General features: G+C 51.4%; 1 protein-coding gene across 10 annotated transcripts in view; it reads left to right on the top strand.

Moving 5' to 3' along the window:
• The window catches only part of SIK3 (SIK family kinase 3), a 237,990-nt gene extending 227,298 nt beyond the window's left edge, over positions 1–10,692 (top strand). For 8 of the 10 annotated variants that reach the window (XM_027578751.1, XM_027578744.1, XM_027578745.1 and 5 more), the window contains 4 exons: positions 7,425–7,588; positions 8,492–8,624; positions 9,582–9,752; positions 10,468–10,692. In XM_027578751.1, coding sequence (XP_027434552.1) covers positions 7,425–7,588; positions 8,492–8,624; positions 9,582–9,739 — 455 coding nt within the window. In that variant the 3' untranslated portion in view covers positions 9,740–9,752; positions 10,468–10,692. The remainder of the gene's footprint in view (positions 1–7,424; positions 7,589–8,491; positions 8,625–9,581; positions 9,753–10,467) is intronic. The other 2 variants (XM_027578753.1, XM_027578743.1) reach the window with 1 other exon arrangement.
• Positions 10,693–13,741: the final 3,049 nt, after the last annotated feature.

The following is a 13,741-nucleotide window of genomic DNA, read 5'->3' as shown; positions in this document are numbered from 1 at the left end:
GGGTAGGTTTCCAGCAGTAAGTGACATTTGAGTCGGGTCTTGGTGGATGAAGAGGAATTTGCCATTTGGATGTAGGGGAGAAGCCAGGGGAAAGCCCAGTAGGCGGGGTGCCTTGGTGATGTTCTGGGGGGAAAGCAAGCAGGTTTGATGCGTTAGAAGTGTAGTGCACACGAAGGAAGGAGTAGAAGCCAAGGACAGAGGTTTTCTTTTTTTTTTTTTCACTTGTAAAATGCTCATTTATTAAAGTTTAAGACAATTATATGTTCTATAAGAGTATGCAGCATGTTCGTATTTTAGATGCAGACATAAAGGGAGCACAGCTCTTACATGCAAACGGGAGTTGTGTCTGATAATTAATAGAACCAAAGTCCACAGCAGCAGTAAAAATTAAATTGGCCTTAAATCCCATTTTATAGATTGTTTCTATGTGGGTGGAGGTTTTCAGAGATCCAGAGTCTGATCTAGATCCAGCTGCCTTGTGCCACAGGAAGTCCTAAGACCTTCCCTTCCGGCCAGAACTTCACAGTTCTATGGTTCCTTGACAAACCGCCCGCCCCTACTTCTTCTCCTGGCTGAGTTGCTCTCCGTACTTGTGTCCTCCCTCTCCCTCCTCCTGTCCCGTGCACCACCATCGCCACCCTCATCCCCTCCAGACATCTCTTCTGGTCTCTGGGAGGATCAAGCAATAAGTACATCCCTAAAGCTTTTAGCTCAAGACTGCCCTGTGCCTCGTTAGCAGCTTTGCCAGTACCTTCCCCTCCAAAAGCCCTTTATTTCTTAAACCTTCTTTTCCTGACCTTTGATAACGAGCTTTTCTAGAAATTGTAATCTTAGCTCCTGCCCTGCTTGCTAATACATTGTAGAGATGATTCTTCCTTCTTTCTACCCAGTTGACTCTAAACTTACTCTTTTTTAAAATTTATTTTTATTTAAATTCAATTAACGTATGTTATTGGTTTCAGAGGTAGCGGTCAGTGATTCATCAGTCTTCCGTAACACCCAGTGCTCATTACATCACGTGCCCTCCTTAAATGTCCATCACCAGTTACCCCATCCCCCACCCCTCTCCCCTCCAGCAACCCTCAGTTTTTTGTTGTTGTTGTTTTTTGTAAAGATTTATTTGACGCAGAGAGAGAGCATAAGCAGGGGGAGCGGCAGGCAGAGGGAGAGGGAGAAACAGGCTCCCGCGGAGCAGGGAGCCCGATGCGGGGCTCGATCCCAGGACCCCGGGATCACGACCCGGGCCGAAGGCAGATGCCCAACCGACAGAGCCACCCAGGCGCCCCCAGCAACCCTCAGTTTTAAACTCTCTCTTTAACTTAGCCACAGAGGATGCCTTTTCTTGCTTGAATACTATTCATCTTGTCTCCTTCTAACATCTGTTCCTATTCTGTGACTCTTGAAGCCACATCTACAATTGTCTTTAATGAATAAAGCCACAAGTTTATAACCCAGTGTAGTGAGATAATGCAATACGGAAACGACTGGCCTCGGGGAGCCCCGTGCTGCTCAAGAGTTCTAGTCACCCGCGGACGTGGACGTCTGTGTGTTTAAAATGATGTCTTCCCCTGAGGTGTCCCCATTGTCCTTACCTTAGACAACACGAGCTTCCTCCGTGACCGTGGGCCCGGCACATCACGTCTCCTCTTTCCTCATCTGTGTAACGGAGGACGTTAAGCTAAATGCTCCCAAAGAGAAGGAGGATGGGATTCATGTCTGCAGTACTTCTGCTCCATGCCTGAGGCTCTCAGCTCCGTTACTCCTTTCTTTTCCACAGCCACCCTTTGTGTGTGTGTGTGTGTGTGTGTGTGTGTGTGTGTGTCTGTATATATATATATATATATATATGTATATATGTTACAGTCCCTTTTACAGTAGAAACTGTGGCTCCACCATCTTTTCCCGCTTTAACCTGACATGATTCTGTTCTTTAATCACAGACCTGTACCTCTGAAACAAATAATACATTTTATGTTAAAAAAAAAAAAAGAAGAAGAAGGTAGTAGGAAGGGAAGAATGAAGGTGGGGGGGAATTCGGAGCGGGAGACGAACCATGAGAGACTATGGACTCTGAAAAACAAACTGAGGGTTCTAGAGGGGAGGGGTGGGGGGATGGGTTAGCCTGGTGACGGGTATTAAAGAGGGCACATTCTGCATGGAGCACTGGGTGTTATGCACAAACAATGAATCATGGAACACTACATCAAAAACTAACGATGTAATGTATGGTGCTTAACATAATAAAATAAAAAAATATAAAAACTTGAGCGCTCATAGTGTTACCCTACCGAAGAACCACCAGATAATTGGCTGCCACTTTTGCCAACAGGGGTTCTAATGCTAGGCCCCTCTCCTCCCCCGCCTACCCTCCGCAGGCCAGTGGGGGAGGCTCGTGCTTGTTTATCTCTTTGGACAGAAAGGAATGCCCGCCGTCCTTGAATGATCCTTCTATCTCTGTGTAGTGACATACTAGTCCCAAGACCCTTCATCTGTTATTCCCATGTCGGCAAATTCAGCAGTTTACTGAAGGACTGGGTTGCACAAGATGGTCTTGTAGGAGCCGTGGGGAGTGCAGGGGTGGAAAGATAAAAAACCTGCCCTCAGGGGGCTTACACTCTGCTGGGGGAAGGAAGACAAGCTCATAAACAGCATTAGCCTGAAGTGCTACAGAATGAGTGCTGTAAGAGGTGTAATTATTAAGGAATAGAGCTAGTGAGATCTTCCTAAAATTTCGTAAGGCTAGAGGAACAGGGATCAGTGGTGATAGTCCACTATAGTCTTATTTCCTTTGTGGCCACCTGCTACCAATCAGTTCGGGGCCAGGCCCTGCCGGGGCGCCAAACACACAACATGCCAGAGGCGTGTCTCGAGTGTGGCGAGCTTCCAGCACAGTCCATGCCCCATGCTGCCTGTGATCTCCCTTGTCTGCCACTCCAGAACGAGAAAGAAGGTTTATCTCCCTTCTGTGCTGTTGGGGATACTTGATTTTTTTTTTTTTTTTTTTTTTTTTTTTACTTTGCAAGTACAACAGCATGATGGGTTTACACAGTGAGATTACCAACTGAACTCACAAAGAAACCACATCCTCCACGCACCCCCAAGCTTCATCAGCTTCAGCAATATTTGCGGACTCAGGCCTCACAGAGGGGTGAAACAATGACAGGACGGGAGGGTTCACCCCTCAGAACCTTTGAGAGGAATAGGCACACATGGCATTTTTGCTCTCCTTTTCTCTTAGAGTCCAGTAAATGAGTAAGGGCAAGTCAACATTGACAGATTCAATAGAGTTGTGCAAGCCGCCCCCGGAGTCCCCGGGGCAGGGGGGCGGTGTGCACGGGGCCCTCTGGGGATGTGCCCCCCGCATGATCGCACGGCCGCCCCCGCACACTCTGCGCCTGACTTTGGTCGGTACCCGAGAACGCTGCCCTTGGAGGTCCTCTCTGCCCCGTTATTTCTGTCGCCTTCGGTGAGCATGGCCGTTCCTCTAGCTGCTCATGAGGCAGAAGGGACCACAGACTGGAGCCTGGATTTCCTGTCCCTCGGTCAGTAGGTTAGTCACCTGACCTGCCCCCGCCCCTGCACACCCCTTCCACGGGTCGGCAGGTCTCTGTGGAGAGTCACAAAGGACTGGGGACTCAGGACTCAGCATTCTTATTAAAAAGGACACTTGACTCGTGTAATCCCTTACAGTTTATTCGAGAGCTTTCACCTGTGGTGTCTTTGGAGCCCGCCAACAACCCTCATTTTTCAGATAGGGAAATCATTGAGATTATGTGTGGGAGCCAGGCTTGTGCCCTGTCGGGGATGGAGCTGGACCCCGACGTCGAATGTTCTGATTCCCGGGCTTCCCTTCTTCCCGTCATGCCTCCTGGCCTCCCATTCTGCACCACGCACCAGTCCTGCCGGCGCTTCAGCCTGTGCATTATACGGAAACTTTGTCACCTAACTCCTGTTAATCTGTGTTTTCATCTGTTTTTTTTTTTTTTAAAGATTTTATTTATTTGACAGAGAGAGACACAGTGAGAGAGGGAACACAAGCAGGGGGAGTGGGAGATGGAGAAGCAGGCTTCCCGTGGAGAAGGGAGCCCGATGCGGGGCTCGATCCCAGGACCCTGGGATCATGACCCGAGCCGAAGGCAGACGCTTAACGACTGAGCCACCCAGGCGCCCCTCATCTGGTTTTTAACTTGCATTTGTCTCTCCTAAACCAGAGGAAATTCAACCAATCTCCTAAACCAATCTCTGGAAGTTAAAGTGTCTGTAACTCCTTTGTTCCTGTACATATGGGCAGGTTGTCCCCACAATTCGGGAAGCGGGGTTTCCTGTTTGTGTCTGCCAGCTGGCTCAGCATGCCCTGTGCCCTCAAAACCAACACCTCCAGAATGAGTGTAATGAGTGATCCCAGTCTTGGCTGAGCTCTCACGGTGCACCGAGCGCTTTGGGACCTGTGGAGTGAGCCCTGCTTTACCGATGCACTGAGACCCAGGGAGGTCCGGCGGCTTGCCCGATGTCCCACTCCTCAGGAGTCCTGGGGAAGCCGGGATTCAAGCCCACGCCTCCCCGACCCCAAAGCTTGTGCTCCTGAGTTCTAGGCTGGGGAGTCGGGAAGGCTCGCTGCACGATTTTCCCAAGCAATCGCTGGCTCCGCCGCGCTGGCCCTGGTCAGGCCTGCTGCCCCCCTCCCCCCCCCCCGGATGAGGCCTAGGAAGAGCGCAGCCTTCCTGGCAGCAGGGCCCAGGCGAGGGTGGGTGTTTGGGTTCGGGGAAATGCCATTCTCGGGAATAAAAAGTTCAAGAAAAGAGAGGGAAAGGTGACTATAAACTCTCCAAGAGGTGGGAAGGAGCTCACTATCAAGATCTGGAACCTGTACGTTTTGGTAGCTTTGCTGTCGCCTCACGTTTGGGGAACTCTCCAAACGGGGGAGCTCTCGTGTCATCCTGGGCAGAGCAAGCAGGTGCAGCGGATGAGGTTGGCGTCCAGCAGGAAAGAACCGCAGGGAAGTGAGCGGGTGGTGTGAGCCGCCCGGAAGGAGAAGACAGGCCCTAGGAAATACCTCAAAGAAGCAAGCCGCCGCTGTTTGTGTCGCTTCCTGGCAGGGCAGACCGCAGGGCCCGGGCCGCACCGCACCCTGCCCGCGGCTTTTGGCCGTCGTGGGCCGAGCGCCAGAGCTGTGCCCGCGGAGGGGCCCCGGGCGGCCGGGCTCAGATCAGTGAGGACTGGCCCACACAGCGAGGCCCGGCGGGGGCTTTCCTTGCTCATCCCCTCTCTTCTGGCTTTGAGCTTTCACTAGCAAAAGAACTGGCTTCTAGCTGTGTCTTTGGCCTCTTCGCTCAGAGAACTTCCAAAAGATTTCTCACTTGCCTTCCTGCACCTTTGGCAGCTGGGAAGCCTCCCTCCTCCTCTTGTTGTCCAGAATACGCTGCATCACCAGCCACATGCACGTCAGTCGGCTCCCCTCCCAGCCCGTCCTCCCTCAGCCCCCCAGCCAGGCCTGACCTCGATTGCTGTGGGAGACCTTTTGAATATGGAGACCTGAAGCCCTTTACCCAACACTCATGCGGTACATTTTACTTTCATTATTCAAATAAACATTGGAATGGCATGGTTAGCGTTAGGGCCATGTCTCCTATTGACAACTTTTTAAAAACCTGGTCTCGCCAAGGTAGAGTTCATCAGAAGATAAGCCCAGTGGTGGCCAAGGAGCTTTGACTGAAAAAAATCAAGCAAGCAAACAAAACGTATGTTCGAGTGCCAGGCTCTTAGGGACTGGAGCCAAAAGTGCTACCCAGGAGGGTCCTGTCAACTTAGGTGTGGCCCTGGTATTCTTCTTGACCACCTTGGTCATCAGGAAGTATTCAGTCCTCTCGAACTCTCTTTGCTCCAAAATCTAGTCTGCAGGGTGCATGACTCTGACAGGATACCAACCCATATAAAGAGAGCATTTATTAATATCCATTAAAGAGCTAAGTATTACATACCTACTGGGGGTAGGGCAGTGTTCTGGAACACTGAAGGCTCACAGACATGCCTAAGATACAATTCTTGTCCTCAGAGAACTCACAGGCTAATAGGAACAGCTAAAGCAAATACACAGTTGAACTTGGTGTCAGGAATAATGTTAGAGTAATAAAGTTTTATAAAGTTTTCTGGCACTTGAAGCAAAAATCTTTTTTCTGTTTGAAAGGGAAAGTTTCATCAAGATGTTAACATTTGAGACGGACGTAGGAGGATGGGTTCATTTGGATTGGCTGGAATGGAAGGAGAAGCAAGCATTTCCAGGGAGAGAGAGCAGGGAGGCTACCTGCTTGGGGTCGTGTGTTCGTGGGGAAGAGTCAAGTGCCCCCATTTGACTAGAGGCTGGCATGTGGGGGAGGAGTATAAGGTACTCACTGGAAAGGGGGCCGGGACAGCGCTGTGAAAACAAAGTCTGGGCTACTCTGTGAAAAGATGGATCTTTGTAGAATGGCGGTCCAGGGATGGTGAGGAGGGATGGTTAGTAATCCAGGCAAGAGTTCCGAGGAAGCAGTGAGATTGGCAAGGGAGGGACTCAAGTGACCGACATTGTAGCGGTAGATCCGTTAACCTTGAGGTGATGTGGAACCAGGAGGAAGGAGTCAATGGGGGACCCCATGAGCTCATGTCTGGAAGATTAGGAAAATAGGCACCAAAATAAGACTTACGTCTGAAAAAGGACCCGGGGTGGGAGGTGTTGATGAGTTTGGAGCTGGGCATGTTTAAGTGTTAGATGTCGGTTAGCTCTCCAGGGAAAGGTATCTAGTAAATAGTTGGAATTACAGATGTGGAGCTTATTAAAAGAGCATTTCAGTAATTCTTTACCTAGAGGCAATATAGTTGAAGCCGTGAAAATAGATGATATTACCAAAGTAAGTGTGAGGAGAGAGAGAGGAGGGCCAGGTAGAAAAATAAACTGTGGAGGAGCCATGGAAGCAGCTGGGGACGGCAGTTCAAAACGTGGAAGAGGGGCCCGAGCTGGTGCACTGAGGTGGAAGCCAGGGAAGGATGGAGAAGGCGTCCGCGGACTAGAGGCCATTCTCCCGGCATAGAGGTTCCTGAAAGCTCCAAGAAAGATTCTTATGTGCGTGTAGGTTTGGGGGAAACAGCACTGTCAAATCAACAGAGGAATGAGGAAAAAAGTAAAGGTCCAATTGCCATTGTATGGAATTTTTCTCGGGAGGGTTTATGATCCCTCCATAAAGAGGCTCATAGCTGCCATAGGGCTTGGGGTTGGCACCCGGGTCCAGGCTCCTCTGAGCACCATCATTAGGCGGCTGAGGAATTGCAGATCATGCCCATGTGGTCCTCACCATTGCTCATTGCCTCTGGCAAGACATTTCTTTGATGGGAGTTGACAATGTTGGGAGAAACTCGAGATCTGCTGACCCTCTTTTGCTCTGTCTCCTCAGAGTCTGTCATAGGGAGCTGCATGGATAGAAGTTCTCCAGGACAAGTAATGGAGCTACCTGATCACAATGGACTTGGGTACCCAGCACGCCCCTCTGTCAGTGAGCACCACAGGCCCCGGACCCTCCAGAGACACCACACGATCCAGAACAGTGATGATGCTTATGTATGTTGGCCCCTCCTGCTTCTCAGCAGTGGGATCCTGCCCGTCCCACCTTGACAACAGAACTCAGCAATGGGGGGGTCACATCTGCCCTTCCGGTTTTCTCAGCCGGGGTCCAGCACCTCTGGGAGCTAGGCAAGCATGTTTTTGAATCAGCCTCACAGACTAGTCGAATCAGCGCTCCCAACTTTAGACTGAGGAATCAAGACTAGTTGCTCTCTGTTCCTTCCGGGCTGAGTTCTTGAACTTCTCCCCAAACGGTCTAAGCTCCAGACCAAGCAGATGAACTTCTAGGCTCTTGGTTAGTTTTCTGACAGCTCCATTGAACTTACTCAGATAAAGGGAACTAATCCCGCTCACGAAACCTTTGCTTTCCTAGGGCAGCACTGTCTAGTACAGTAGCAACTAGCCCCATGTGGCCCGCCAAATTTACGTGTATTTAAAATGAAATAAGATGTAAAAAATTTAGTTCTTCAGGCACACTAGTCACACTTCAAGTGCTCGGTAGCCACTTGGGACTGGTGGCTCTGTGCTGGACTGGGCTGATGTGGAGCGCTGACCTAAGACCAAGTCCTCGGCGCGCTGGGAATAGGTCAGAAACCTGGTTTTTGGAAGGCTATGTCATTGCCAAGGGCATGTGACCACCAGCTGAGGTTTGCCGTGTCCTCCCCCACCCACTCCCACCCCATGGGGGAAGGTGAGGCAGCTTCCTGCGCTGTCGCCCGTACAGCCTCCCCGTTTGGATGGCACCGCGGAGGAAGGGAGTCTGGGTGGTCCAGCCTGGGAGGGGTGCCTGAGGCTGCCCTTTGCCTGCGCTCTCTTCGAGTGAACCGCTGTCTTTGGGGGTCTCCCGAGAGTGGCACATTATCTGGTATCCTGACTTCTCTTCCTAATTGTTTTCTGCAGGTGCAGCTGGATAATTTGCCGGGAATGAGTCTCGTGGCTGGGAAAGCACTCAGTTCTGCCCGGATGTCGGACGCGGTTCTCAGTCAGTCCTCGCTCATGGGGAGCCAGCAGTTTCAAGATGGGGAAAATGAGGGTAAGGGGCCTTATGCATGGGGCGCCCCTCCCCCCCTTCACTAGTGACTCTTCTCCTCTTCTGTAGAAAGGGTCCATGGGAAGATGGGAAGCCAGAGCTTCCCCAAGGGGTCTGGACCCAAAGCCCTTCCCACTCCTCTCCATCGAGAATGAGCACACAAAGTATCTTCTGGTTGAGTGCAGGGGTACCACATCTGTCTTTGTAATGCTTCGATAAGATATTGCTTTAATAACTACTTTTCTAGTTCTCATTAGAGGGCATTGTGTTGTAAGGGACTATGTCTCCCTCTCCTTGGCACCAGTAAAGGGAGGGCATCATAACAGATACAAAGCATAGGCTCTTTGGAATGGACAGGTCTGCAAGAAATCCTAACTTTGCCCTTTACAGGCTCCACGGACAAGGCACTACACCTTTCTGAGGTGAAGTGGCATGACTCCAGCCAGGCTGGTCAGTGTACCTGTTTTCTACCACTGGCCTCTGATCGTGGCCAGACGATGTGGCCAGCCAAATTGGCCTGGGAGGACCCTCCCATAAAGTGGCAGAAACCATAGAGCCTAGATTCTAGATGGTGCTGTGAGCCTTAGTTGGCTTAGTGAGTTTAAAGTGCTTAGAACATCGCCTGGGCCTGCAAGCAGTAGAATTACCAGCTCCCTTCAAGAGCTAAATCTTCCTGCAGGAGCAGTTCTGTCTGCTTCCACACTGCAGGGGTTGATAGTGCCTGAGGTGGGAGATAGTAAAGGAACAGGGCAAAGTGGAACCCTGCGGGAGTACGGGAAGAATCCTGGCCCAGCCCACAGCCACTGAACACACGGAGGGCCCGCTGTGAACTAGCATTCAGGCCTGGGAGTCCGGCTCCAGGGGGCTCCGATTTCTCTTCCTCCTCTCTCCCCCTTGCCCACCTCCCACGCCCACCCCCCAGCTCCCTGCAAGTCTCACATGTTCTCTCTGGTCTTGCAGAATGCAGGGAGAGTCTAGTTGGTCATGAGCACCCAGACCTGACTGATGGCAGCCAGCATTTAAACTCCTCTTGCTACCCATCCACGTGCATTACAGACATCCTGCTCAGCTACAAGCACCCCGAGGTCTCCTTCAGCATGGAACAGGCAGGCGTGTAAGAGGAACCGGACAGTGAGTATCGCCCGCCAGGGCCGACCCAGCCCTTGGGCCCAGTGCCAGCCCCTGATCTGTCCGGGGCTGCCTTCTGTGCGGGGTGGCCAGCGAACTTGACGGCACCACTCCCCCCCACCCCTTGGTCTTCGCCTCTTCCTGGCCTGTCACACGAAGCCGTGTAGCTGTTCCGGGGAGCGGGTAGGGCGCATATAGAATGCATGCTGGCCATAGTCCCTTGGTTTAATTACGGGGCGAAGACACATGTTGAGGGTGCTGTGGAAACATAGAAACAGGAAGTGAGCTGGGGCTTCGGAGGACAGGGGACCTCTGGCCGCGGTAATAAGGAGAAGACAGTCCTTGACCTCAGTCCCAAAGCAGGAAACTCAGCAAGAAAACGTGTCCAGCCATAGTTTCCAAGGCTGTGCTGCAAGTGGAAGACTATTCCAGACAGGGGAACGATCAGAGGCCAGTGGTAGAAAACAGGTACACTGACCAGCCTGGCTGGAGTCATGCCTGAACACACAGGAGGTAGCATGGCTTCTGTCTTTGAAAACTCTGACGGAAGCCCGTAAATGAACATTAAGCCATCTGGCCAGCCCATCTTCGGGCCTCAGTGTGGCAGCCCTCTTGAAATACCTGAGGTCAAGTGAGCCGGTTGCATGTTGTGAAAGTTTTCAAGTGAACGTCCGAGCCTTTTGCTGCGCACTAATCCTCTGTGTCTGCTCCATTGCAGGTTTGTGTACAGCTCGGGGATGAAAAGGTTGACTTTAAACCAACAGTATCTAGCAGCATTGCGCCAAATTGCCATTGTGTTTCTGTCCACCCAGAATGTCGTGGCTCCTGACCTCACATTGGTTCATCAGTGTGCGGTTCTTTTGGGTTCTGAGGGGGTTTTGCCATGTATGCTTGTATGACCAAGTCACCAAGGAAATAAACAGGATATCCATGTTTGTCACCCTTTGTGAACGTGTATTTGGTATATTTGAGTTGGTGGTTTGGTTTGGTTTGGTTTTGGTTTGGTTTCTTTTTTTTTTTTGGTATGTGTTCTTTTGGAGGTGATTTTCTCTCTTTTCTTCTTTGTTTCTCCCTCTCTTTTTTCCTTTTTATCTCTTTCTTTCCTTTGTTGAGACAGAGGAACAAAGCAGTTAAAACTACCGAGGCTGGAGACCCAGAGCCACGCCCCTCCCCTGCCTCCACCCCCCGAGCGGCCTCCATGCCTTCGCATTGCTGATCCACAGGGGCAAATACTAACAGACAACAAGTCTGGAATCTTAGTGGTTAGGGAAAGGGAGAGAAGAAGGGGTGACGGCCCCTGGCACTTGGAGACCAGAAAGAGAGCCAAACACAAACAAAAAGAGCCCCCAAGCCTGGAAGGAAGCTGGGAAGGTCTTTACCGCTGGGATCCCATGAAAAACGTCTCTGGCGCGGCCCAAATCGCATCAGACCGTTAGCATGGAGGCCGAGGGTGGCCTGGCCTTGAGCGGTTGCCAGGCAGAACGTCTCAGTGGGAGCCTTCTCTTTGGTGTATAACTCAGCTCCCCTCTTACAACCTGGAAAGTTGGTTGCCTTTGTCATCCTGCGGGTCCTACCCACAGACTGAACACCCAGCAGTGGTGCACGATGCTCGTCACCTGTCATTCTCATTTTATATTGTGCTACACACGGTGGTTCTTCAGACACACACATACACGCACACGCTTTTCCCTGTCAGCCTCTTTGATACAGGCAAGAAGAACAGGGGGTTGTCTTGGGCCCTGCCTCCCTCCTAACCTTCTCCTCCTCCCTGGGCATCCTCAGCCCCCTATTTTAATTCTTGATCATGTAGGAATTGTTTTGGGTAAATGTTGATATTATTGTTATTATTATTGTTATTATTATTAATAAATAAAAACAAAAGGAATTTTTGTTTAAAAGAGAAACGTTTAACCAGATTCTGTTCTATTTGAATTGTGACTTGCACCTTCTGCCCCAAGTATTTGATGTAGACGTTGTACTCGTGAGCAGCTCGTACCCGTGCCAGGGACAGGTGTAGTGGCCCCCCGCCCCCACCCCCGGGGAGACGGTGCGCACGTGACAGCGAGCCGTTGGCCACTCTCTTTGTGTTTCTTCACCGTTAGAAACCAAAGTCTTCTCTGCTGGCTGGGGGCTGACGGCAGCTGGTCCATCTCCTTCTCATCTTCAAAGCAAGAAGGAGATGTTCAATATTCTGACTCTTGATCCTTTTTCCTGGGAAAGCAAAGTGAAGGGTCCCCCGTCCGCTCCTAGTCTTTCATCCTGAATTTGCACAGAAGAAAGCGGGTGTCCAGCATGGCCGTCCTGATGTTGCTGACAGGATTCCCATGCAGCTTGTCCTCACGGAATCTGGCAGCTCAGCTCCTGGACCCGAGGTCCTGCGAGTGGATTTCTCCAACGCGAGAGCCCTTCTCGGGATCTGTCCCGCGTTTCCATGGTCCCCAGTCTCCCCTCCGCTTGGTAAGGCCTCCAGCTCCCACCAGAAGGAGGCGACCCGGAAGGCCCGAACAGCTACTGTGTGACTTCGCTGGGCTTGTTCCAGCTCCCAGCCCCCCCAACCCGCCCCCCGCCCCCCACCCCCTCGCTCCCGCGCGCAGCCTGTTCTGTTTACATGGTACTGTGCTGATGGAAGAACAGGCTGCCCTCTGCCAGCGACCCCCGGGTGAGAGCCAGTGAGCCCGTTAACCGTGCCATCTTGCGAACTACACTTGTAAAAGATCATTGCTTTGTATCGTAGTAACCGATATGCGCCGTATATGTTGAATGTATATGAATATAATTTCCTATTTCTGCTCTTTGAAAATGTCAGAAGTATTTTTTTCTTTCTCATTTATGTTGAACTAAAAATGGATTAAAAAAGAACTCCAGACCCAAATTGTGGCATTAAGACTTTTCGTCTTTTTTTCCCCCCTGGTGGGCAACTTAACAAACTTACAACTTAAGACCTTGGTTGGACAGTAGGGGTTTGTGAAAATAAAAACCTGATTACGATCTTATGTTGATATACTGTTTGCCTTGTGGTTCAGAGTCTAGCTGGCAGAAGCATCCAGGTGGGTGGAGGGTGGAGGCTGAAGAGGCCTACTAAGCCTAGGGTGGAGCTTTGAGCAATCCATTATCTCACTCCACCTTGTCAAGGAGCGTTCTCTAGAAGCCTAAACTCAGCCCACACTGTGTCCCCAGTCACCCAGCTTGGACTCTGCCCCCTCAGAAGGGAGCCTTTGAGTGTGCCGAGTCAGAGGGAAAACAGACTCGTTGGGAGGGTACTTTTCAAGGAGTGGAAGGAGGTCCTAAAAGACCTGGGGCCTTGGCGAAGCGACCCCAATCAGCCCAGTGATGGGGTTGCCAAATAAGTGTTGGGATGGAACATTTCTAGCTTTCCTCTTTTTTCGCACCGGGACTCCAGAGGGCAGGATGGAATTTCCAGCATGGCCCCAGGCCTGGCTAAGAGAGAGCTGGTTGAGGCGCTCCTGTGAAGAAAGATTACTGAAGCTGGAAATACTGGGTTTGTAGAAAGAAGAGTAGGAAGAGGGAACCTGGAAGAGCGTCGGCACCCATGGTGGACAAGAAGGTCACCGCAGGACCGTTTAGAACAGAAAGAGCCTTCCAAGAAGGGTCTCCTAGAAATCGTCTGAGTGTGTACACATTCCTGGAAGGCTTGAGTGGGCGTCTCTGGAGGCATGCAGCGACACATGCAGGTGCCTTCCGCGTTTCATAACCACCTCTGCGGTGGCACTGCCCCCCCGTGAAATCAGCCCGGGCACCTTCGGGCCAGAGGTGGGCTGAGCTTCGAGAGGAAGGAGGCTGCTGCCCTCCTGGAGAAAGGCCAGAGATCTGAGCTCTAGAAGGTAGAAGCCATGCCCGCAGATCCTTCCCGGCCCTTCCTTCTGACTTTGTGCTGTCCCCCACCCCACCCCGACCGCGGAGGCGAGCACTCAGAGGGCTGGCGTGCCTCCACTTGTGCTGGCCACAGATGAGCTGCCTGCACCTCGGTCTCC

The sequence above is a fragment of the Zalophus californianus genome, chromosome 11 (assembly GCF_009762305.2).
Source record: "Zalophus californianus isolate mZalCal1 chromosome 11, mZalCal1.pri.v2, whole genome shotgun sequence".
Lineage (NCBI taxonomy): Eukaryota > Metazoa > Chordata > Mammalia > Carnivora > Otariidae > Zalophus > Zalophus californianus.
Note: the sequence above shows the minus strand (reverse complement) of the source record. Positions and strands in the feature narration are given on the sequence as shown.